This window comes from Zeus faber (genome assembly GCF_960531495.2).
Source record: "Zeus faber genome assembly, chromosome: 21".
Lineage (NCBI taxonomy): Eukaryota > Metazoa > Chordata > Actinopteri > Zeiformes > Zeidae > Zeus > Zeus faber.
In genome coordinates, this window is record NC_137208.1 from 21,081,989 (window position 1) to 21,109,222 (window position 27,234).

General features: G+C 42.2%; 1 protein-coding gene across 1 annotated transcript in view; it reads left to right on the forward strand.

Annotated features, from left to right (window-relative positions):
• braf (B-Raf proto-oncogene, serine/threonine kinase) overlaps positions 1-16,995 on the forward strand; it is a gene marked incomplete at its 5' end in the record, with an annotated part of 33,069 nt that extends 16,074 nt beyond the window's left edge. Inside the window, 10 exons of the mRNA XM_080022679.1 lie at positions 2,677-2,813; positions 4,009-4,126; positions 4,248-4,332; positions 5,087-5,263; positions 10,305-10,351; positions 11,612-11,730; positions 12,875-13,006; positions 14,279-14,413; positions 14,649-14,802; positions 16,956-16,995. Of these exons, the coding sequence (XP_079878805.1) occupies positions 2,677-2,813; positions 4,009-4,126; positions 4,248-4,332; positions 5,087-5,263; positions 10,305-10,351; positions 11,612-11,730; positions 12,875-13,006; positions 14,279-14,413; positions 14,649-14,802; positions 16,956-16,978 (1,127 nt within the window). The 3' untranslated portion in view covers positions 16,979-16,995. The remainder of the gene's footprint in view (positions 1-2,676; positions 2,814-4,008; positions 4,127-4,247; positions 4,333-5,086; positions 5,264-10,304; positions 10,352-11,611; positions 11,731-12,874; positions 13,007-14,278; positions 14,414-14,648; positions 14,803-16,955) is intronic.
• Positions 16,996-27,234: the final 10,239 nt, after the last annotated feature.

The following is a 27,234-nucleotide window of genomic DNA, read 5'->3' on the forward strand; positions in this document are numbered from 1 at the left end:
AGATGGCGTCACTAGCTAGTGTTAGCATTAGCATGTAGGCGGAGTGAAAAGAGGGACGTGAATACAGGCGGTGAAGTGGTTGCCCGGTCATTATTCAGAAATAACTGACCGCAGAGTAATGAAACTATATACCAGAATCAGTTCAATTCGCTAGCTACATGGTGAGGTTTCCCTACAGAGCATAAGCATCAAAGCTGCACCATGTAACATTTGGGATTTGACGCCCATATAGTTTCTGAGTATAAATGCAGTTTTACCCCACTGCCGTAAAACTTATTTTAACGGAAAAATTTGAACCTTATCGGTCACGTCTCAGTAACAGTCTATATTACAAATGCAAATATTTGCAAATGAAAGTTTATAACATACACCTAGGTTACAGCGCCTCTTGCAGGGACCTCGCCTCTTCAGCGAGCACTTAGTCCACGGCTCCGAGGTACCGGATGTGCTCGGGCTGGCAGATTGGCTCGCACGCGTGGGTGAGAGGGTGAAATTGGCCTGTGGTGCAATGAAAGTGAGGGCCAGCGATGTGCAGGTGCTGGGAGCACCACTGGCCCGTCTCATGTGCGCCGTCGGGAAGGTGGAGCGACTACGTTTTGTATGAGGGTTATTACTGAACACTTTGACCGGCAAGTTTATAATTCATCAGGGTTTTTTTTTTTTTTTTATTTTACCAGGCAAAAAAACAGTGATTACCGGAGCCAAAATCAAGCAAGTGACATCGTACTGTAAAGCACAATGCGCTCTTACCGCGGTTTCGTACCCGAACACCAAAGTTACACAGTGCAAGAACAGGCGTTTGAGGGGGTGGGTGAGAATGAAAGAGGTGCCATTCTCGATATTAGTCAGTGCACCATCAAAATTTTAGGCTGTTATTTTAAGGTAAAAATGTTACGTAGCGTTGCTTTAAAAAGTTAAAAATCGGAAAAGTCTGAAAAAATGGAGATTAAAAATAATAATAACATAAAATAGAATTAAATAAAATAGTTAAAATAAAATTGTCAAGCCTATACAAATAACCAAAAAATACAAAACAGAAATAGTCAGATATTATTATATAGAAATATACAAAATGCGGTGCCATGCAAAGGATTAGTTATTGTTATGGATTTATAGGATATCAATTATAAATATGAATTATTACAAAACTATATATCTTATTACAATATGTACAGTGTAATACCATTGTCATTGCCCATTTGCAATTGCACAAGTGCAATATGCAAACTATACTGTATAAGCAGATGAAATTTCACATCATATAATGTCTTGGTCTGGTATTCTTCAAGATGATGCAGTGGGCTGATTCTTTAACATTGATTTGTGAATGTACATATATAGAAGTTGGGAAAATGTTTTTACTTTGTTATGGAGTTTACACTATCCAGCTTGGATACAATAGCTGCCCGGAGGAATACATCGCCTTTTCCCCAGGCACTGCACTTTTTTTTTTTAAATTATATTGATAATATTTGGTCACTTCCCAGGATATTGATAAATATCCAAAATGCTATGTCAAGACATTTAGTAGGACTCCGTTTAGACGAACCTCACTTATAGAAACTTTACCAGTCAACCCAACCAGCCTTTTTGATATTATTTTTGTTTAATTCTTCTCTGTCTACTAGGTTTGTGGCTACAAGACAATGGCGGCTGCAAATCGCGGATAAAATGTGTTCTATATTTTTCTAGGTCATACTGTGAATATATAGTGTCGGTTATTACTCGGCTCTGTGGAATACTCTGTTCTGTTTGGCCAATAGTGGTGAACAGCGGTCCGTTATTTCTGAATAATGACCACTGAATGTTAATGACTGTTGTCATGGCAACCACTCCTCCGCCTGGATTCACGTCCCTTGTTTCACGCAATGTTGGCTATGTTGTTGTGGACGATTTCTCTTAGCGGAAGCTTTTTTAAGCAGGTTAATATGCCACCAGCCAGCCATTATCATAAAATAACCCCCTTCAGGGTGATGCAAGACGCTTCCGCTTGATTCTTTTGGGGGTTATTTTGTGATAATGACTGGCTGGCCGCACATTATGCTTCCTATTTGTAGGATATGTTGTTTCCGGCTGCCTTTTGAATAAACCACTCGAATCGAGTCGGGGGACAGTTTCCACTCGTCTTCTTTCGCGTTTTGTTCCCTTGGGGTTCGGGGGAACACCATTTTCTCAACAAAACTGCCATTAAGCATTCCCGATACGGTCAACAGGAAATCGTTATTATTTTTGTGGTTGGTAATTAGGGCTGCAAGGTGGCATGCCACCAAACTGCGATGTCATAACTACACGGTGGCTCTGAGACACTATATGCAATGATAGAGGGCTCGCCCACCCAGCCTAGCACCACCTCACTAGCAGGCCGCAGACACAACCCTGCACCCTCCTCTCCCAACACCACCCCTCTCGCCCCCACGCCTTCTTCCACTTTTTGCTTCTCCGCTTTGCCTTTCATTTGTTTTGGGTTTATTTATTTTTTTGTTGTTTTTATTTATTTTCCTACCGACCTTCATTTTCCTCTTTCTACATTTAATTTACACTGGGAGTCTTCTAACCCCCCCCCCCCCCCCCCCCGGCCCACCCACACCTCCCCCATCCCCTCTCTCATACCCTTCCCCCACCAACCCACCCCACCCCACCCTGACCTCGCCAAAACCCTCCAACCTTTTGTCGCAGGTTCCACGGCGGGGCTGTCGGCCACGCCCCCCGCTTCGCTGCCTGGCTCACTGACCAATGTCAAGGTGGCGCAGAAGTCACCGTGTCAACAGAGGGAGCGCAAGTCCTCATCCTCATCTGAGGATCGCAATAAGATGGTGAGTGCATTTCTTGATGTTGTTGATGTTTTTTTTATTATTATTTTTTCCCACAGAAAGGTTCAGGGCTGATAAATGTTGATAAATCTGACCCATTCTAAATGGACAGGCGCGTGCTCCCAAGTGCTAATTACAATAAACCGCACGTCGATTTATCCATATAAGGAACTTTCTGGTTCCGGGACAGAGGTAAACAAAGAGGAGGGGCCAACTCTACTGCGCATGCTGCTGCTGCCAGAGTTTTGCACTGCAATGACAGAGCCGGTCTTTCTCCAGGTGCCATTATCTCCGGAATATCGCATTTAAATGGCTTAAATTAAAACGGTGGATTGATGTAAAGTTATATTTTCTATTTATGAATTTGCATGGAGGATGTTTGGTGCTTGTAGTGTGGAAGCCAATAGATGATTTGCACATGCTGGCGCAGTTGGTCTGGTCTGGTTGCGGCTCCAGGTTATTACTTATATACTAATATAATATGAATAATTAATAAAAGAACAGCTTCTCTTGCCAGTGGAAACCAGGTGATCCTCCATTTGTCACTCTCAGTTAACGGAGATTGATCACTACCAGTAAATAGATCTCTATAGATGCGCTCTCTCTCGAAGCGGCATATCAATATTCATAAATATACCCATAAAGCGAAATAATCCATTGTCAACCTGCTTGGAGATAATAATAAGATAATAAAAATAATAAGACTGCTTTATTGCCGGCTTGTGTAAAGTTGACCAACTGTATATTCAATGGAGTTTATTTAAGGAACCTAAAAAGAAAAAAAATATGCGCACCCACATACACAAACACACACACACACACACACACACACACACACACACACATACACACAAGATAGGCAAGATACGCAAAGAAGATAAATAATAGGTGTCCGATTATTGTTGATAGTAAATATTTTTATATTGTATAATATTGAATATTTTCTCCTTATTTCTAATTGTGGTTATAAAATGGCATTTATATTTAGTTAAAGTTTTTTTGACAAAGGACTTTGATTTTTGTGGATGCATTGTCTGAGGAAGTTCACATTTCATCTTCTAAAGTAGCCACAAATTCAAGTACAAACATAATCGCACGATTAACGCACAAATCTGTGTTGCGCATGAGGCCCATGAAAACACCAAAGCGCGCCAGAGGCCCCATGTTCGCATACCTCAACTCTGGTGTTTCTGTGCAGAAAACACTGGGGAGGAGGGATTCCAGTGATGACTGGGAGATCCCCGAGGGCCAGATCACCCTGGGACAGAGGATAGGCTCTGGGTCCTTTGGAACCGTCTTCAAGGGCAAGTGGCACGGTAAGGTCCATTAGCAGTTTCAACCTTTAAACCAAACCACCCGTTTACTTGCCATATTCTAAGTAATCGTTTTGTTTTTTTACTGCCGTCAACCCCCCCCCCCCCCCCCCGTCACTCGCAGGGGATGTGGCGGTCAAGATGTTGAATGTCACTGCCCCCACACCCCAACAGCTCCAGGCCTTCAAAAATGAAGTGGGCGTCCTCAGGTAGGTGTAGGTTTCAAGGCCAAGCACAAGCCGATCGACAAAAAAAAAAGTCACTCATTCAAAATTGTCCGGTCCGAAACAAAAGCTGAAATAAGGGCATTCTGTATATACAAAGTGTATTTATGTATATACAGGTCAAACATGAGTGATATTAATGAAAAGTGTTGTGATTTGACTGATTGATGATATGACTGATATGATTTGATATGTTATGACTGAAGTGTTGCCACCTCAGTCCTGTCTTCAGTTCCAATCTTCATACCATTATCACTCAATAGGTCATGATTGGACAGAAATTGCCCTGTAGCGGCATGACCTCCATTAAAATTTGTTTTAAAAAAAATTTCACATAAAAAAAAAAAATATATAATAATAATAATAATAATAATAAATATATATATAAAAAAAACAAAACATTTTTTTTCTATTGTGCTCAGTACAATTTATAGATCTGATCTGTAGTCTGTGTAGACAAAAACGTCAGGTTCGGGATTTGGGGATTGTCTTTCTCTTTTGAATATGGAAAAAAAAAAAGGTTTTTAACAGCCTTGGCTATTGGTAGAGACAGAGTGCCCCCCAAAAATACATAAACACAGACATTCCAAATACATAGACGGGTTCCTGTAAGTTGCTTCACTCAAGCCAATATGTTAAGGACCAATTCAATGTCAGTTCTGTTGGTTTAAATTGTGGTTGCCAAGCATACAGACAAACTGTGTTGATTTTATTGATTGATTGATTGATTTATTGTTAGGAAAACGCGCCACGTCAACATCCTGCTGTTCATGGGCTACACCACCAAGCCCCAGCTGGCCATCGTGACGCAGTGGTGCGAGGGCTCAAGCCTCTACCACCACCTGCACATCATCGAGACCAAGTTTGAGATGATCAAACTCATCGACATCGCCCGGCAGACTGCTCAGGGCATGGAGTAAGCACGCACACACACACACACACACACACACACACACACACACACACACACACACACACACACACACACACACACACACACACTCTAACACACACAAATGCATTGCAATGGATATTGATGTAAAAACTCGGGGAAGAAACTACGAAAATATATGTACGTTATCCTGCTTATGACACAGCTACATACTAGTTAGAACTAGAACACATTGAGACAGAATATTGATTGAAGTTATTTTATAATGCCTAGTTTAGGAGTTTCCATAACTAACTCTTCGCCCAACAAAAAATACTTATACACCCTACATATGACTGACATACAGTGTAGAGCTCAAGAGTCAGTTTCCAGAAGTAAAAATTAGATTAGATTACATTAAACAAATTGTCATTGCACAGAGTACAAGTACTGAGGCAACAAAAGGCATTTCACTGCATTTTACCAATCCTGTACCAGTAACTGACGTATCTAGGTCAGTGGGCTGCCATATAGCGGCAACAACCGGGAAGCAGTTAGGGGGGTTAAGTGTCTTGCTCAAGGACACACCAGGAGGGACTAGGGATCTCAGAAATCCTCCGATTTCTAGACCAGCCGCTCAACCTCCTGAGCCACTGCTCCCAAAATCCCATTCATATTCTGAATCGAGGATTTTGATTATTAGCCATAATGTCGTAACCATCCAAGGTAGACTTATCACGAGCTATGAGATTGGGAAACAGTAGTAAATTCTCCTGTAGAAGTCACAAGTCCGTAGCATATCAACCTTGTTTTCAGAAAAACTTGTTTTATTTGTGATGTCATGGAGATGAACTACACTATCCACAATCCTAAAGTGTCACAGCGACATCTGATTGGTGGAGCTCGCTATTACCATGGAAATGTTTACCGCACCCTCGGTTAGAGATGATCCACAGTTTTTCAGTTCAGATCCAATTCTGATGCATATGCGCCAATACCAGTAGTAATTCCGATACTATATCCCGATATCCCAGCTGTTTTTTCTTATGATTGTTGTTTAAGGCTGCAGATATTCTTCTATAATCCCATTGGAATTTCTATTTTTTTATTACTTTTGTTATTTAAATGTATTACAATTTTTAATGCGCAAGTGGTTCCGCAGCTCTGATCAGAGCCATTTTTTCTCCAAACAAAGCAAATAAAAACTCTAGATGTATTTCATTTACCCCGTTTCCTGCTGCTGCTTCACTGGAGCACACCTCTCCTCAAAAAAATCCCGCCCGCGTTCTCATGACCCGGTGGCAAATGCCGGTGGTTGGGAACCTCTGCACTAGAGGACACTCCCTCGGTGATGGTCGGGTTTATTTCATTGCCACATCTGTGGAATTAGTGGAAATTTTGGTCAAAGGCGCACTCCTTTACAGACAGTGAAACGCCAGAGCAGAGGAAGACTCACCGTCCATCGGTGCCGACGTGGACTTTGCACAGTGTCACCGGTAGTATTTCTCTCTAATGTGCGTTCACTATGCACCAAACTGGATTAACTTATATTACACTTTATTGTAATATATCACATATGAATTGATTCGCTTACGTTAGCCAAAACATTTCTAATCAATTATTTATCTATTTATTTAAAAAAAGACACAATTGGATAGCAACTTCAGTGTTCAGTGTTGTTACTCTTTAGTGTTAGTAGGGTTTTTTTTATATCGAATTGGATGAAAATTTTGTTCCTGCTGAACCAACACAGCCACGGATTGTCCAACTCCAGCTGCCAGTTCCTATTTGTGCATTGCACTTTACAGGTTAATTATTTGCCGAGTTGAATTCTTGAGGAGGCAGACCATTAAATTAGCAAAATAAAACGGGGGGTTCATGGTCCAGCGCAAGCTAAGGAATGGAATTTCAATCGCCACTTGGATAGGCGTTGTCAGTCTGATATCCGAGACATCCTGAGTGAATGACTTATTGGCAGAATGTTGGCACGCGATACCGATATTGGATCGGATCGGTCCCATATCTACCAGCGGTGACGTTCTATGACATTTTATGTCGTTTTACGTCACTGTCGGCTAGTGAGTTACTGCTACCACAGAACTCTACAATCATTTACCACAGAGCAACCATTATTTCTTGGGATGGTAGCTCAGGAGGTAGAGCTGGTCGTAGAGCTGGTCGTCTAGTAATCTAAAGGTTGCTGGTTTGATCCCAGGCTCCTCCTGCTAGCATACTGTAGTGTCCTTGAGCAAGACACTTAACCCCTCATTGCTCCTGATGGCTGCGTCCGTCGGTGTTTGAATAATTGTACGACGCTTTGGATAAAAGCGTCTGCTAAATGTAATGTTATGTAATTTCAACACTATTATTAACAAAATTAAGCCTAATAATAACAAAGAATGACAACTAGTTATGTACACAGTCTTGTACGTTTGCCGTTTTTTCCATTTTCCAATATTTTTTTGCTCCGAATCAAATGTTTTATGGACACGATTCATCTGGTAGTTCTTGGCTTGGTTCCAGCCTTAAAACTTTATATAAGGATATTCTGAAACGTCAATGGAGTGAATGAATTGGAAATACACTAAACTGAGCTTTTTCAAAAATGGGCGGTCACTGTTGGGCTCTATTAACTATTATTAATGGGAAATTGTATGTAGCTGCATTCATGTCTTCAAGTCTTCCATTGCAGTTTCTATGTAGCTTCACAGGATGGCGCCACTAGCTAGTGTTAGCATTAGCATGTAGACGGCCTAAAACAAGGCAGAGAAGTGGTTTCCAATTCCAATGGTCGGGAGTTTCCGTTATCCGGTAGTTGTTTCTTACCGGGAAAATCTGTTGAAGTTTTAACATATTTAAATCGCTCCGGTTGTAATGTCCGGTGAAAATAATTCACTCAGCGGTAACAGAGCGACAGTGTCCAGAATGAGCAACTAGGAGGAGAAGGAGATGATGTGTCGTTGACAGGGCCACATACAGTACATCCAGGGTTTGGCGTTCTTTTGGCGGGAAATTTGTTTTCAGACCCAAAGCAGAGGGAGAATATCCATTGTGTGAAATATGTTGATGAGGCGTGCCGACGAAGACGGGCGACACTACAAACGTGATTATTTATTTCGATTTAGGCCAACTTTGTATTTTGATTTTATCTACATTTTATTAAAGGCGGATGTTCATTTAAGCAGCTGCACTTGTTATTTATTGTTTGTTTATTGAGGTTTTATTCTATATCATTTTATCTGAGAAAAGGCATACAGCAAACCGAAATTATTTGACGTCAAGTCGGCAGTAGCACGCCAGCCAGATAGGCCTTCATGTAATTTTTTTGTTTGTTTAGAAATAGTTTTTAATTCTGTGTTATTCTATCTATTCTAGATTATTCAATCTATATGTTGGCCTAAAGCTGAAGGAAATTCTTTGTGTTTACTAGGTACGCTAATTAAAATGTTCTCTCTCACTGATAGCTGACCCTGGCTAACGGATCATTAACCGTTTTCTGACAATATTAAAATATTAGGGAAATGTCCCCCGAAAAATAATATAACAACTAAAAACAACAACTGTTTTTAGTTGTTATATTTGGAGGAACGGGGACGGCGCAGGGAGGTGCGTCCGTACGCCCCCTCACTCCTCCTCGTCGTGTTTTCCCATTGAACAGCCGAATCCGATTTGACTGGCAAAATTCTGAGTCGGGTACAGCCCTGGGAATAATTAATAATAATCGGGCACACATAATAAAACCCCCATATGTTGAATGGACTGTCCCTCCCAGTGACGAGCGGCGCAACGGTAAAGTTTAGTTTCTCCAGAAGTCCTTGAACATAGCGTGGAAGACAGTCAATGATCATAACTAAACAATGATTATTATGTTTATATTTCATCTCACTCCTGTAACTTTCACCAGCAAAAAAATGAAATCCACTTAAATATATTTTATTTTGTTATTTGCGGTGATAAAGGTAATGAGCTCAACCCCGGTGGTGACGTCACGTGACCGCGGTAACGGGGTAATCGTCACAGCCCTAGTTGCACGTGTCGTCCCCATGAATTTTTTTAATAGATTGTATAGCCTATTTTTCTTTTAGCGTTCGACAATTTTTTTTTTTATTTCTTAAAAAAGTATATATATATTTTTTTAACTGATAGTATTAATCGGTCAAAATTGTTATTGTTGGTTAAATGGTTAATTATTAACATCCCTAGTGTTTACGCGTTGCCCCAACAAACGTAGGCTAACGATATATTTATTTTTTCATTTGTTTGTTCATTTTTAAAATAGCGTTATGCACGTGAGTCTGTACAGGACTTATTTTATTTGGAATATAATGTATAAGCAAAAGTAGCTTTCTTTTCAATAAAAAAAGATTATAAATCTACACGCCTTGATGTCATTCTTTATATAGCCTGCCTATCTATTGTTTTTCAGCTGAATAATCACAGATAATATTTGACCGTAATTCTCCCATTTGTCGAGGACATTGAAATCCTCTAGGACACGGAACAATTTTTTTCTAAAGGAAACCCTGCAACGGTCATTGTTCACAGATCAGCGGTCATTATTTAGAAATAAGGGGCCGCTGATCGCTGCTATCGACCGATCAGAATCGAGTATTCCACAGAGCCGTGTATTAAGGATACAAAGCCATATTGTCTGTTCCTGAAAGTGGATCGAGGCGAGCAGACTACAAGGCTCACGGTTAAATTGTTTAGCTAACGACTCTGCTGACTGTTATAGGAATGAAGATGAAGGGAAATTGCAAAACTATTTAAACCCCTGGCACAGATTTGTTTGTTAATTAGTTTCTGAAGTTGTGTTGTTCTTGTCTTGACACCAATGCATCATCATTTGTTTTCGTTTTTTCCATTACATGGGTATAATTGCACCATGTCACTCTTATTGAGAATTAATGAATGCAATAACATGTACATTTTTCATTAAATTTTCAGGGTGTTGTCATTCCTGCCCATGGGGAAGTTTAAATAAATGTAACTCTGCAGTTCCCGTTATTATCTGCCCATGTCAAAATGGTAAACTGTATAAAATTGATTCTGATTTTTTTGTTTTGTCTTCCGTTTTACTTCCTAGTTACCTACACGCCAAATCCATCATCCATAGAGACCTGAAGAGTAACAGTATCCTTTTCAAGTAGAGCTCATCTTGGACAGCCTGATAACATAGGTCTCAGAATATCCATCGAAGAAAAACCCCTTACGTACTGTTTATCGCACCTTTAGCCACGAAAACAGCACCACCTACAGGTTGATTAGCTGGTGTTTGATTGGCTGAAGTTAGTGTCAAGAGATGACTCTTTGTAATGATCTTTCGTAAATAAAGCACGAGGGCGCCGGCCACGCCTTACTTGAGGTAGAGGTTTGCCCAACGAGCTAACTCAACAAGACCTTTTGAAGTAAAAGTATTTGCCCCCTTCCTGATTACCTCTATTGTTGTGTATTTTTAACAAAACTGGTTATTTATGAGGCATAGCTTGCGGAGCGAGTTCTGTCAGACAACTCGACGACGCCACAGGCTTCCACGCCTTCATTGGCCGGCCTATTTAAGCAGCCATTCCGCTTGCCCTACCTGCTTTACTTCGTGCTTTAAAACCTGCTTTGCTTGCTCTGTTGCTGCGCTCCCTCCACCTCCACTGCATCCACCTGTTGGGCTCCACTCTTCTATCCAATGGAGGGATTCAAGCTCATCACTCCTATATTTCTAGCTCACGAAGCCTGCCTGTGTGTGTGTGTGTTGTACACCTCGCCGGTAGGGCTGAGCAGTAGAACCCAGATGGCTGAACTCAAAACGACGTTGATAATTTAAATGTATTTTGTTTTATTATTTTAACGAGAATGAATGAAACACTGATGAGGAAAAAGTAATGGCAAAGTAATCTGAAGTAATAACTACAATATAATATAACGGCTATCAGTCTTTCTCCATGGACGGTGGAGGAATTTTAGCCACACGGGCAGAGCCCACATTTCAGACAGATGGCGGGGCGTTCCAGGATGAACTGCTCGTTTGTGAAAGACTCATATCAACTTATAGGATTCATTTGGCTGCAATTATTGCTGGATGTTTGATTGCTTTATTTCATTGAATAAATAGTATGATAATAATAATAATAATTTAAACAATGTGGTCTTGTTTTCTCATTATCTAATATAACAATTTGTCAAAAGATCTGAAGCATTCAGTGTTGCAAATATGCAGTAAAAGAGGTGATTAGGAAGGGGGCTAATACTTTCTCATGCCACTATATACTGTCATGAAGCTGACCCATTGCTCTAATCCAGATGAGGAGGAAAAAAAAATAAAAAAAGGGTTCCCAAGGGATCAATGTCGAACAGGATCGAGGGACGCGAGGAGCATGTTTCCTTGACTCCCTTCCCCAGACATCTTTCTCCACGAGGACCTGACGGTGAAGATCGGTGACTTCGGCCTGGCCACGGTCAAGTCCCGCTGGAGCGGGTCGCACCAGTTTGAGCAGCTATCGGGCTCCATCCTGTGGATGGTGAGTGGATGGGGGTGGTGGTGGTGGGGGGGGTCCGTCAGGGGTGGAAGTAGCTCATTACAACGGCTGACATTACCGTATGATTCATGTTCTGTGATACAAGACATTCATTATAATTCATAACTGGAATGTACTTTTTTGAACGCCCAGTGGCGATAGAGAGAACGCTTAAAAAATGGATAAACATTGTTTCCGCTGACCAATCGTCCCAACAATTTAATAACAATCTCTCGGGCTAACTTTTCCATTCCCGTGGCCCATTAAAAATTGAATTTAAAGGGGACCTAAATGCTTTTCCTTTTTTTCGGTCATAAATGTGTTACGATGTCGGGCGTCCATATTAGATGTGACCAAAGTGTCAAATAATGAAGAGAACTAATGACAAAGTAAGCTCTGTGAGCAAAACAATGAGGCTTCCGACTGCTCCGTTTTCTAAGGTTCTTTCTACTCTCAGCACGAGCTGAGAGTAGAGTGTGTTTCTCCAAACCAAAACCATTAAAAAAGTGTGTTTTTATTGTAGATACATTTATTTTATTCATTTTATTTTATTTTCCGACATTTGAGTTAAACAAAAAATCCCTGCGTCCGAGACTGTCGGGGTGTGTCGCCCGTGTCCCACAAGCATGGAGAACGGCAACGAAAGTCGGAACTAACTTTTAAATCAGGCCTTGTAGATCTGATATGAGTGAAGATTCAGCAACAGCGAATATGTTCAGAAACGGATTTTTGTGGACTGATAAGGCGAAATCAGTGAAAGTTACAGAGTAAATGCAACGAAACCCGGAAGCCATACTCAAACCCCATTGGTTCACAGAACCAGTGGCCTCAGGAGGGTGGCTCCTCCCATTTAAATAGCGTCAGGAACACAATGGAGTTAGACACATTTTAGAATGGCTCTAATGCATAATTAGTGGTATTTTTAGCAGAAAACTTCAAAAACATGTTTTGGGGACCTCAGAGACCTATGTTAACTTGTGTAAAAGAGAGAATAATAGGTCCACTTTAATTCTGAAGCAATTGTTGATAGAATCTAAGTAACTTCCAAGTAACACTCTTGATTGGGGTACATTTTTTTTTAATATTTGTTTTTACTATACTCTAATTCATAGAACCGGCGCATACAATGACAATTATTATCCCGCAGGCCCCAGAGGTGATTCGGCTGCAGGACAAGAACCCCTACAGCTTCCAGTCGGACGTCTACGCGTTCGGCGTCGTGCTGTACGAGCTTATGTCCGGGGTGCTGCCCTACTCCAACATCAACAACAGAGATCAGGTGAGAGGGGCTGGTGGCATGTAGTTATGGCATGTGTTTGGTGAATTTGGCTGAATTATCTATCGGAAGTATCCAAATTGTTGAATTACTTCAAAGCGGAATTGGACACTTCAAGGATTAACGGCGAGAATCACTCAATTCAAAAGGGCAACTTGCAGGTTGGCATACTCTGTGATTTAATGTCTGTGGAAATTATTTAGCAATTCGAAAAAATTATTTACTTTTTTTTTTTTTTTTACTTAGAATTACAGCTGGACCCATTTTTGTAATACAATTAGCCATGGCCACCTAAAAATTGGACATTGCCCGTGAACTTGAACGTGTGACGTAACACGTGTGACTACATTAACTTGGCAGGTAGAAGAGATGCGGAGAGACACCCATAGTGCTTTTTTTAATGTTAGATTTAGGTTTATTTCCAAGTTTCCTACTTGTACGAAAAGAAAAAGCGCGAACATAACTAAAATACCTTTCAGCTCTGTTCCCCTGGGAGTAGTGCCGCCGCGTCCCCACTTTTCGTAATAATGTGTGAATCTTTGTAGGATATTCGTTCTTGCATTGAATTGGTTTGTCTTAAATAAACCAATGAAATACTCGTTGGCGGTGAGAGAGACCTTGCCAAAAAGGCAGCAGAAAGACAGAAATCACAGTTACACAGGGACATCCCAAGTGGAACAAAAATGTATATTTCAGTGTAAACTGAAGGTATATTTTGTATACTTTTGATGTATTCGCAAATGATATACTGAATTTTAGTTAAATTGACCACTTAACCATTTAATTTGTACTTAGTGTGTGAGAAGTTGAACTTAAGATGTGCGTAAATATATAAACAATTAAATTTTCATGAATGTTTGTTTTATGCTAACTTTTGATGACTGAAATAACAGTTTTCCTAGTATCCTAAAGTACATTTTAAGTTAGGTTAATGTTTGATTATAGTTTCTGTACTGTAAGTGTACTTACACTACAGCATATTAATGACTAAGCTGAAGTTTAAATGTAAAAATACTAGTAAAGTAAAAAGCACCAAAAACGACACTTTCTGTACGACCAAATACATTAATTGTGGGAAAAATATACTTAAATAACACAAACACATCGATAAAACCCGACTTTGAAGTCGTAAAGTGAGAGCCATGGATTCGGTGATTTTGAATAGTTCGGAGGCTTTGGCCAACAGGGTTTTCCTTCTAAATCCTAGATGTGAGATGTGAATTCAGCCAAAGAAGCATGATGCCAACTAATTCACCTCTCTCTCTTTCTCCTCAGATCATATTCATGGTGGGAAGGGGCTACTTGTCGCCCGACCTGAGCAAGGTGCGCAGCAACTGTCCCAAGGCCATGAGGAGACTGATGGCCGACTGCCTGAAAAAGAAGCGGGAGGAACGACCACTCTTCCCCCAGGTAACGCCTCCGAATCCACGCAAACACTTGTTTGGGGAAGTTGAGTTCCAAATCTCATGAGAAGTATCATTGTGATGTTTATTTTTATTTTTTCATCCATGCAGTCATGCACGCGGTCGGCCACCAGATGGCATAAAAATCTTATGAACGTCAAGTCGAGGCCATTGAAACGTTTGCTTTCATTAACTTTAACCTTCCTTATTATTTATTTATTTGTTTATTATTTCTCCATCAGATCCTGGCGTCCATCGAGCTGCTGGCTCGCTCCTTACCCAAAATCCACCGGAGCGCCTCGGAGCCGTCCCTGAACAGGGCCGGCTTCCAGACGGAGGACTTCAGTTTGTACGCCTGCGCCTCGCCCAAGACCCCCATCCAGGCCGGCGGTTACGGTGAGAGCTCAGGCCCTAAAGAAACTGCCTTATTCCCCACTCAATGAAACGTTAAGAGGTTTCATTTAAAAGTTAATAGTTTTGGTTTGATGAGTTCACAGCCCATAAAAACAGATTTAGCCCATCGATACCAGTGGAGTAAACATGACAGACTGAAAGGTCTGCTCTGTAGAACAACTGATCAAAGAGTAATGGACACACATCTATTTTTTCTTCTTGCAGCAAGTGCAAAGGGTGGCAAGCGAGGTAGTTTTAACTCTGTCCCCGGTGGCGAATAAAAGCAAATGTGTTATTAGAAAAGCTGAGGACTCTTTGAAACAAAGACTGGCCGCTACACGTGAGGATTTCTTTGGAGAAATCCAGTTTTTCTATCCTAGATAGGCCAAATAAGGACTTTATTTTGTGCACCCAAAGTTATCTATCTTTGCCATGTTATTGCAGGGATGAGGAGTCTTTTTATCTTGTTTGGGGCCTAATTAATCATCACATATACAGGTCGTAGACCAATTTGATCTATGGCCCGGAATTTTTTTTTTTTTTTTTTTTTTAATAAAATGCTATTGCTTAATATACGCGCGTGCGTGTGTGTGGTGAATGGGGTGCATTTACATTGCACTTTGCTAGTCATACGACTCAAAGCGCTTTAGAGTGCATACCATGCATTCACAGACACATTGATGGCAGCAGCAGCCGTGCAAGGCGCACACCAGCGTGGGAGTTAGCGAGTTAGCAAGTGTCTTGCGCACGGACACACACGCTACCAGGAGGAGGCATATATAGAGCACCCCCTTTTTTCCAGTTTTTATTGGTGTGTGTGCGTGTGCGTGTGTGTGTGTGTGTGTACTCACCGAGCACTTTATTATGAACACTGTACACCTACTTATTCATGCAATTATCTAATCAGCCAATCCATAAAATCGCGCCGATCGGCAGCAACCATCAGAATGGGGGAAAAAATGTGATTGTTTCTGATGGTTTTGGGTCGTGGCATGATAGTTGGTGCCAGACAGGCTGGTTTGAGTATTTCTGTAACTGCCGATCTCCTGGAATTTTCACGCACAACCCTCTCTAGGGTTTACTCGGAGTGGTGCGAAAAACAAAAAACCTCCGGTGAGCGGCAGTTGTGCGGACCGAAACGCCTTGTTGAAGAGAGAGGTCAACGGAGAATGGCCAGACTGGCTGGAGCTGGCAGAAAGGCGACGGTAACTCAGATAACCACCCTGTACAACTGTGGGGAGCAGAAAAACATCTCAGAATGCACAACACGTCGAACCTTGAGCTGGGATGGACTACAACAGCAGAAGACCACGTCTGGTTCCACTTCTGTCAACCAAGAACAGAAAGATGAGGCTGCGGTGGGCACAGGCTCAAAACTGGACAGTTGAAGACTGGAAAAATGTAGCCTGGTCGGAATCTCAATTTTCTGCTGAGAAACAGATTGTAGGGTCAGAATTTGGCACCAGCAGCATGAATCCATGGACCCAACCTGCCTTGTGTCAACAGTCGTCCAGGCTGATGGCAGTGGTGTAACGGTGTGGGGGATTTCTTCTTGGCACACTTTGGGCCCGTTCATACCAATCAATCATCACTTGAATGCCACGACCTATTTGAGTATTGTCGCTGACCATGTGCATCCCTTCATGACCGCAATTTAGCCATCTTCTAATGTCTACTTCCAGCACGATACTGCACCATGTCACAAAGCAAAAGTCTTATCAAACTGATTTCACAAAAATGACAATGAGTTCAATGTTCTTCAGTGTCCTTCTCAGTCACTGGATCTGAATCCAACAGAACACCTTTGGGATGTGATAGATGAATGTGCATGAATTTGCAGATGACAAATCTGCAGGAATTGTGTGACAAAATCATGTCAACATGGACCAGAAAGGAATCTCAACGGAATGTTTCCAACATATATATGAGTCTGTTTTTGAGGGCAAAGGGAGGCTCTACCTGGTATTAGTGCAGTGTTCCTAAAGAAGTGCTCAGAACATTCCTACAAGTGCTACACATTAGAGAATGACTCTGGGCTCTGATGGTTTAGATCTTTGCTTCGCTGGGAATTTTGGCTCCTTAAACCGACTGGCCAAATGAAAACATTGTTTTTGCTTCACTAACTGTCCCCTTCATTTCCTGTTTCTGTTTTCCAGGGGAGTTTTCGGCATTCAAATAAGCTCTACGGGTTCCTCCCTCGTCACTTCTTGATAAGACAAAACAAATGAAAAAGGCTTGTTGTTTTCCCCAACGGTGGAATCATTCATCACTGGAAAAAAAAAAACAACAGCAACAAAAACAAAATGAACTAAAAAAGGAAAAATAAAAAAATCTAGTCTGAAACAAAGAATATGCTGTTCTCCTCCTATCTCTCTCTCTCTAATTGCCGGAGAATGCGGCGCCGCGGACTTCCCGCCGCCAACAGAAGCCTGACGCAAAAATGAAGAGACGAGAAAACGACGAAACTGAGACGCGAAAGATATCTGAACCAAACCTTTCTTTTACATTTTTTTTCCAAAATCCAACATTTTTTCTTTAGCATTTTTTATTATTATTTTTTTCCTGCCTGAGGAAGTGACCCTGAACTCTTTTGGACAGACTGAGAGGAGGCACTTCTTGTTGATGGAGGGGTGGATGATGATGATGATGAAGATGATGATGATGATGAAGAGGAAGAAGAATGGGGCGGGGTCGAAAAAAACTGGAGAAAATCGGGAGAAAGGAGAGGAACTAAACCCCTCTCCCTTCCGGCTGCTGCTGCTGCTCATGGCTTACTTTTCCAGAATTTCCGGGCCTTGAGATGAGCCAGAGGAAGTTATCATTTTATAAAAAAAAACAAAAAAACAATAATGTTGTTTTTTTTCTGCGGTATTTTTTATCCTTATGAAAGGAAGACTAGAATGATTCATTCCCCCGCTCTTATTATTTCCAATTTTATTCAGCAGGTATTCATCGCTGCACTTTTAATTTGAAAGAGAGACAGCGTCAAATTCCATTAAAAATGTGTAAAAAAAAATTAAAAAATTTAAAAATAAATTAGAATAAAGAAATAAAATAAGCGAGAGATGCCCCCTTTCTTTTATGGAGGTTTCCAATAGGAACAGCTCGACTTGTTTGGATCCGTTTAGGCAGTTGTTTTTTTTTTTTTTTTTTTTTTTTATAATTTAATTTTTAAGGAAATTCTGCCCGAAAGCGAAACATTCCCCTTCCATAAAAAATAAAAAATTCAGGGGTGTTGGAAGTGGGATAAATGCAGGCGTGATTGTTAATTCCGCGTATAATTTTAGGGAAGTTGATATTTGATTCCAGCTGCTAACGTCAAATATCACTGTCCTCACTCGTGTGGCTTTTCCTTACTGGCTTTACTTTCTGTGTTTTTTACTTTTAATTTTTTATACATTTTCTTTCACCACCACCCCCAACTTTCACAATGACACCGAGAGCGTTTCATGTCCTGCGTTTATTTTCTATTTTTATTTGCTTTTCTTCCTCGCGGTGTCAACTATTGCACTCGGCCGAAGAGGCGGCCAAAGTGGCGACGGCCTCTCGAAGGGGCCGCTTCCCGACCTGCTGAAAAGACTGGTTCGACTGGACGATATTCGTTTCTTTCAATCACTCGTTTACTTTGTACACACACACACACACGCACACACACACACACACGCACACACATACACACACACGCACACACACACACACACACACACGCACACACACACACACTCGTGCACCTGTACTTATTATTATTATTTTTTTACCATTCCAGCGTGTGTGTGTGTGTCAAGGGTCATAGATGTTCTTAAAGGTTACTTTCATTCTGTTTTTGTTTGTTGTCGCTTTTTTAGTACTTTTTTTTTGTTGACAGGCAGGCCTGCGGATATCGACTTATTTATGTGATTTTGTTTTTTATTTGTTGTTTGTTTTTATCTACTTTTTTGATCTCTTTCCGAAATGCGCGTTTGTTTTGAGCTGCCTGCTCTGTTTTCTTTCTTTTCGTTTCTTCTTGTTTTGAGAGCTTGTTTTGGTCTTGGTGACTTGTGTACTTGCACTTTGTAGAGATTGAAGCAAATAACTAACTTGCCTTCTTCTTATTCTTCTTCCTCTTCTTCCTTTTTATTTTATTTACGAATAAATTGTGACACAACATCGTACTGAGTTGATGACACCCCCCCCCCCCCCCCGCCCTCTGAAATCCACTGAGTGCAACGTCTATGCGACCTGTATAGATCACACCCTCCCTTTCAGAATACAAGTCCCCCCCGCAGCATTACTTTTGCCTGAAAGTTCCTCGCTGCTGATCACTGGACGTTATTGGATATAATTTGGGCGTCGCACGCCCGAACGCTTCTTTCACAACCTGTCCGTCAGATCGATCCCAGGTCAATTATGACGATTATCTCCCAAAACCAACCACCAGAAAGCCCGAAGTCACTGGTAGAATCAAAAGCAGAAATGTCCTTTTAACCGAGTGCTGCAGTTTTTTCTTTTTTAAAAAGGACCTATATATGGTTTTTTTGGGGGGGGAGAGGCTTGTGCGCTCTTATGATCCCACCCGGCTTCACAGCCATCGTTTCCGTTGCCGCACTCCTCTCGCTCATTTTACTGTAAAACCTGTTATTTTTTTTTTTGTTTTTTTTTACTAATTATTTTCTGTTCAATTTTCATCCATCCTCATTTCCTTTACCCCCACCCCTTTGCCTGCACCTTAACACCCCCCCCCCCCCAAAAAAAAAACGATCCCAGTTGTCTAACCGGAAGAGCTGTCATTCCAAAATGTCGGGAGCTTTTCTCTCTCTCTGTGTGTGTGTGTGTGTGTGTGTGTGTGTGTGTGTGTGTGTGTGTGTGTGTGTGTGTGTGTGTGTGTGTGTGTGTGTGTGTGTGTGTGTGTGTGTGTGTGTGTGTGTGTGTGTGTGTGTGTGTGTGTGTGTGTGTGTGTGTATATAGCTGTACAAAAAGGAAATATTGTCAGTTTGCTTGGAGGCATGGAGACCACAAACGGAATGAGATTTCAAACGATGAAACAAAGACATTTTGATAGGCGGACTTCTGAGGAAAAAAAACAAAATGTTTCAGTGTAAAAAATAAAAAATAAACAAACAAAAAAAAAAAACGTAAAAGGAACAAAAAAGAAAAAATTATTTAAGGCTGTATCATAAGGAGAAAGAGCTTAATGTATTTGTTGTGAATATCAAAAACTGATATATTAAAGAAGTGCATGAAAACCAAACTTTGAGTGTGATTGTTGTGATTTTGGCAGGAATGCATTTTACATTTAAATAATGCACAATATGTTCCTGAAATTCAAATGTCCTTTGATATCCACATACCAGATTGATGATGTATTTTACATGTAATGTGAAAAATGGCATGGTTAAGATTTGCGACTTTTAGAAGCCTTTTCAAGTACTTGAACTCACCCGCGTCCAGGCTGCGCTGCCTGCAACATAATAATCAATCTTTCAACCAGTTTGAATGGAGAAAAGTCCTCGCTCTGTCTAGTTGTGTCGCCGTTTGTACTGCACAGAGCACGGAGACATTAAGTAATGAAAGCAGATCGTTGTCCAAGGAGGTCAAATAAGATACGCAAGCACGGACAATCTCAAGACTTATCTCCAGAGACCCTGGCGTTCCCGGGTCCACCGAGGAGGTGAAGGGTCCGTGGCTCTGCAGCCAACCTCCCTGGAGAGTTGTTGATCAAAGGTTATTAAAAAAGGATTGTTGCAATGTTGCTGAAAGAACAATTTCATAGCAGAGTCGAGCTGACCTTCACACGCCAGGTAACAACAGCTTTCAACTCGCGTCCACTCAGTGAAAGGGTGTTTTCGGGTAGAAGATCCAGGAGCACGCCAGTGGTGAGAGAGAGAGAGAGATGCTGGGATGCACCTGAACAAGCCGACATCCTGCTGGGAGAACGTCCTAGAACACAGACAGGTGAGAGCCGAATTGGATTTTTTTCATTTTTTTTTGGCAAATTGCATCAAGACTGTTTAAAGAAAACAAAATGAAGCCTTCAAAGAAAAGAACAACGTCTCAACAGTCAAATGGGAGGAGGTTCAGGGATGTTTTTGGATGGCTTGGCTGCCTCTGCTCCTGGATGCCTGGGAGGGCATGGTCATCTTCCCACCAGGACAATGGTGCGAAACACTTCAAAAAGCACCCGGGAGTGGTTCATGATACCCTCTGTAGCAGTTTGCAAAGGAGGATTGGGCCAAACTGCCGTTAAGAGAAGGTGTGGCAATCTTAGTTATGGCTGGTGTTGATGCCATTTTCTGTTTAGGATTTAAATTCAGAATAATAGTTTCTGTACTATACTAGTGAAACAATTTTTTAATGTCCATTTCAACGCATTTCAGAGAAAATTGTGAGTTCTTCCGTAAGGAAAAATGCAAGTGTGCCAGTACTTTAATCCACAATGACTGTATATGCATGAGACAGGATCATGGTTATAACTACATTACTACATTACTACATTTATTTGTTTTCCACATGGTGGCAGCCTCTCCCATTGAAAGATATCCAGTTTCCAAGCATGCCAGGGGAAGGTCTCAAAGTATACAAATATTTTGAGAAGGCAAAAGAAACTACCACATACCGTCTCTGTTCAAATTAGTTCTATTTCTATTTTTCTGAGCTAAATCCACTGTTTAATGTCGATCTACGTGTACATTTGGTGCTCATAAATGGACGTTTCCTCTGAATTAATGTCTATTGGCTAGGTACATATAGAGAGCCAGATATTTTTGAGGTAGAACGTGCGGTTGGAGCATAGGCACAGCAAATTCATGGGGTAGATTTTGTACAAAACAAGTTCCTTAACCAATAGAATCCCTTTCCTTTAAGAACAATTAAATAACAAATGAATAGAGTATCTATTAGCTTGGATCAAGACAGATAGATGAAGATAAAACCTTAAAATGGATTTATTATGAAACGCTTGTTTTTTCAGTGCTTGTGCACATACATTTAGGTCTCTGATGGGCCTACTAACACACAAACTGTGAAATAAGACAACCCAGTCAGTTTTTTTGTGAGCTGTCTGTCTCAGAAAACACGTGGTGAAATAAGCCGTTGTCCTTGAATGAGATCCACACCCCCATCTGAGTAACTCCACCCACAGCTGGAGCGCAAGCGCCGCCGGGAGAACTGCTTAGAGACCAGCAAAAATCTTTAAAAAGAAAGAGGAATTAATACCAACTGTCCGTGAAGAAACTGCAGACGATGGATATGTATATATTTAAAAAATAATTCTGCTCTGTATTTCTTAAAAAATAAAATAAAATTAAAGTATGTGATCGATAGACTGTAGGTTGCAGCGCACAATCCACTGTGGGTTTCCCCAAACAAATCCAATAAAAATTGTGTGTTTGTGGGGATGGGATGGTTTGAGCAGCCACACATGACCTGGATCCAGGTGATTGGGTCAGGGTGGCTGTATACCTGTTGCTCATTGGTTGGGCTAATGAGCAACAGGTTAAAACCATCTTCACACTCACTCAGTATAGGAGCCCTGTCATGACATGTTCTATCTGCTCCTGGCTAATTCCACCAAGCCTCCTCTCTACAATTAACTGGTGTCTACAACCCATCGTCATCTGTGTCTCTGTGCCGGAGGGCCCTGAAAACGCCACATGGGTTGCGTGTGGTAGGCGAAACTGCCACAGTGGAACCTGAACATGAACCTCAGCACGGGGAAGGGACCCAGAGGGGCCGTCACCCTGGAGCCACCAGCGGGTCAACACGCGGCCCCAGCACCAACTCAGTCCCAACTGGCAGCACCTAGGGGGTCCGGCGGAGGACCGGGGGAGATGCAGCTCCAGCAACCACGATGGGTAAGCCACCGCCGGGACCATCCAGCAGCCAGGCCACCCCTCCTTGCAGCCCCCGCAACAGCCAAGTCCAGCCACACCTTCACCAGCCAGCACAGCAGCCCGAGGCCCCAGGCCCCAGAAGGGAGGAGGGGGTAGTCTGTCGTTGCCCTGGGGGAAGGAAGCCGGTCGACCGTGCTGCTCCAGGGACCAAGGTCCTCTGGAAGGGGACCTGTTAATTTTTGGACAATTTCTTTGTATAAGGTAATGGAACCCTTCGTCAGAGTCTGTAGTATTTAGGTAAAGTAACCCAGTCTGTCAGAGTCTGCTTTAAACCTTTTTTTTTTATTTTTTTTATTTGTTTTCTGCTTGTGGGGGTTGGGTTAGGCTTCGGCCAGGAATTCTTCCTTCAGTTTGGCTTTGGGGGTATATGGTGTGGAGATGGGATGGTTTGAGCAGCCACACCTGACCTAGATCTAGGTAATGAGGTCAGGGTGGCTGCATACCCGTTGCTCATTGGTTGGGCTAACTAGCAACAGTTAAACTTCACTTTTCGACGTTTTGGTTGAACTGCCGCCAGGGACTGCATGATTTGAGTAGAAGTGACAAGCATTTTCCATACAACACAACCCACGCACAAGCAAATATCACAGCATTGGTTGCCGAGGGTCAACATCTTCACCTCCGAGGGCCATGTTGAGCAGTTTAAGGAGTATTAGTGAACACCTCATAGCCGAGCCTACTTTCATAAAAATAAGCACATCAGCTAATCCATTCGGGCCGTCCTTTTGTGTGGTGACCAGAGGAGTCCACAATAGTTCCAGCCCCAAAAAGCACTCGTGGATTACCAGCTTCCTCACGGACAGGAAGCAGAAAGTGAGGTAGGGACAAACTCCACCCAGGCCTTCCTCCAACCAATCAGACAGAATAAGCACGCTGCAGGGCGACACAACCATCATCGGTCTCATACAAGATGAGAATGAATCTGCATAGAGAGGGGAGGTTAACGGCTGGCCTTCTGGGGCAACCACAACAACCTTGTGCTGATCATGCTCAAGACAGTAGCAGTGGCAGCGGACTTCAGAAGGCATACCCCCTACTCTGGCACTGTGGCAGGCCATGGAAACCTTCAAGTTCCTGGGAACTACAGTCTCCCAGGACCTGAAGCAGGAGACCTCCATCAAAAAATTGTCAGCTGAGGAAGTTCAACCTGCCTCAGAAACTGTTGGTTCAGTTTTACTCAGCTGTGATTTAGTCTGTTCTCGCCACCTCCATAATAGTGTGGTACTGTTAGTGGCACTGCCACTAAAGAGGACACACACCGGCAGCAGCGCATCATCAGGTCTGCAGAGAGGATTAATGCACTAAACTTGACCTCATTTCAAGATCTCTTCACTACCAGAGGCAGGGAAGATCACTACTGAACCCTTGCACCTTGGCCATCGCATCTTTGAACTCGTCCCCTCCACAAGGCGCTTCAGAGCACTGCACACCAGAACCTCCAGATACAGGAATAACTTCTTCCCTCACGCCATTCCTTTAATGAATAATTAACCCAGCCATGTGATGTCATTGCATGTCCTCAGGGAATTGCCTGTCAATCAGTCATGCACACCCACAGCACACCATTGTGCAATAAATTATTCATACATTTCTTATATTTACTATATGTAGTTGTGGCGGGCCATGGGGCATGGTCAAGCTCTGGCTGCAGACGGCAGCATATCTCCCTTTCCACGGCTGCGCAGCAGCCTCGAGTCAGCCGAATCGGTGCCCGCGTGGCACTGATTGGTCCAACTCAGCGCGGGGAGCTTTCTTAATGTATGTCTGTCTTGCAGAGAGAGATCAGTGCATGGGCTTGTCAGCCGACCAGGAGCCAGATGGGAACGTCATTCCTCCTGCGCCCAACCCATTATTGATTCATTATTTATCCTTTTGGCCAGCTAGCATTTTTGTTTAGAGTAATTAATAAAGATTCTCGGCATGTTAGCAGTCCACCGCCAGAAAACACTCCCTCCCAAAACCCCTACCAGTTGGTAGAGACTCCCACAGTAGTATATTTACTATACTTATATTTACTTAAATTTAGCAAATGCACTTTATTCACTTTACTGCAGTGCATAATTGCACTACTGTTTATTGTAGGCTACTGTAGGCAAGACCTGGAAAAAAAACAACCTACTCTTTGTTGCTGATTGTTGGATATCAGTACAGTGTGTAAAAGCATGTTTGGCCAAAAAAATCAGATTCGGTTGATTCAGTCGGTCATTTAGTCAGTCGGTCATTTAGAGTCATTTCATCCTGTCACAGTTTTTTATTTAGGAATAATGCAAAGTATGAATCAGTCACGTTCAATATGTATTATGTCAAATGCCATCTCACCCATTTTTTTCCACTCATTTAATCCTCAGTAATTATTATTTATAGTAGAATAGACTCAAGGCTCAAAGATCTGGTTCACAAACCGGTTCAGGTGTTCAATCTTTTCATTCGAGTTGCAAGTCTCAGTTCAGGCTGTGCCTCTGGCTACTGTTACTGAGTTGCAAATGAACGACTCTTTTGTCGGATAGACTCACGGCTCCCGAGTCATTGAAGAGATTTGTTCACATAGAACGAATCGTCCGCGAGTCTTGCATCACGACTCCCAAGTTCTGGAGTGTACCCTCTCACCCTGCGACAAAAAACCTGAACCTGCCAAGGACGGATTTTACAGGGGGAAGAGAATATCTTTTTGATGAGAGGGCGTTGGAGTTTTTATGTGTGCCGCGAGTATTCTCGGCCTTTGTCTGATTGCCTCGTAAGGTTTCGTTATTACTTCAGTCTCGTTTAAGGACACGAGGCGTGCTCGGAATTCCAGAAGAATCCGCGAAAACCAACAACAAGCCAACCCCACTTTGTCTTTCTCATGTTAACCCTTTTCCAAATGGACGTGTTTCGTTTCGCTCCTATCGCTTACGAACGCCGACCACCCCAACTGCCTCAAAGTGTTGAAGGTCTCCTGGAAGAGGCAACAAACTTTCAGTGGTTGTTCACGGAGAAGGGGAAATTGGAATGCAAAGAAGGACTCGATTGGGGATGGGATGGGATGGGAGGGAGGGGGAGTATCACAGTCTCGAAAGACAATAAATCACTCCGCAGTAGCCCCCCAACCCCCTCCCAGCCCTCTGTGGAGCTGACAGCTTCTGCTGACAGAGCGGGGTGATGGGAGCCGGGAGGAAGGAGGGTAGGAAGGGGTGTGAAGGTGGGTGGGAGATGGAAGTGGCACTGGGCTAAGGACGGAGGAAGGGAAAGATATAGTGCAGGTGTGTTTGGAGGAGATACGGAGTGTGTTCTGGTTAAAACGAAGGGTACAAAGGGGTGGTGAGGGGACAGATAAAGACTACACGTCCAGGGGTAGATAGAGAACTCCAGCGGCTGAAGAGGGATGAGCCTGTCGGGTGGAGGTTAGCGAGGCAGAGGCTCTGTAGCTAGCCTCACAAAATCAGTTGGCGTGGGGAAAACCTCTCTGTTTCCAAAACAAAGGGTTTCTCCAGGATATTACACTTAAGCGACTCAGCGACTGAGGTGGGGAAAAAAGGGAGCTACGGAGGAAAGGGGTTGATGTGGCAAGTTAATGCAGTCAAATCGTGATGTAATTTTGTGCCATAGCGCATTGGCTCTCCTTCAAGAAGTTCCAGGGGTACCCCATAAAAATGATTAATAATTAACTTTGTAATTACCTAATTTACAAGATGTTAGCACCATTAGATAATCTTAATAAGGACCATTTTGATCCTTGTTTTACACTGTAAGTTATTGCAGTAAGTATCCTACAGGCAGGTATGGAGTTCTGGAGTAATGTCTAACAATAAAAATTCTGGGCTACCAGAGACAAAATCTTATCAAGGGCCCAGGTTCAAAAATCGGTTGACAGTAGTAATTTGACAATGTGTTGTGGTGTGTGTGCCGTGTAATAAATAAAGAATCTTCTTCATCTTTTAATGTGTTTTATTTACATTTTCACAGCCTCCATAGGATTTTGGACCTATATGCATCGAATAATTGTCCCTAATTTCCTCCGACAGTGAACAAATTATATTATTTACAGAAATGGAAACTGATCATGCATCTCCAACCCCTCTGTTTTTGGGGAAATATGTATATACCGAAAGAATGAGGAAGGATTAAATGTTTGAAATATTCAGGTAAGGTAAATATGCAAATGAGGAAATAAAAACAAATCTTTGATTACTGTGAAGTTAAATACAGTTGTTTTCTTTGGAAAAGTCATTCATTGTTTGATGTTCTGAATAGGGTATTTACCTTCAAGCACACAAATACTGGGTACGTACATTAAGTTATATGTTAAGATCAAGAGCATGCAATTTGAAAGGTTTCGGAAGCTCTTGAGTGCCTCTACCACGTTTTATCCGGCGCTAAAAACAAGGTCAATCTTGAAGGGCTCCTTTGTTGGAGAGAACTACGGGATTAGATGCCAATCAAAAAAAAGCAAAATAAATGATAAGGCTCCTATCGGCCCTCTGCAGCTCCACAGCCAGCGGTAATTCCAAGGCTTCTAGTGATTTCAACATTCCTGTCTGTAAATCTTCAGGGAATTTGGGATGCAGCAGCTGCAGCTTACTTCAAATCA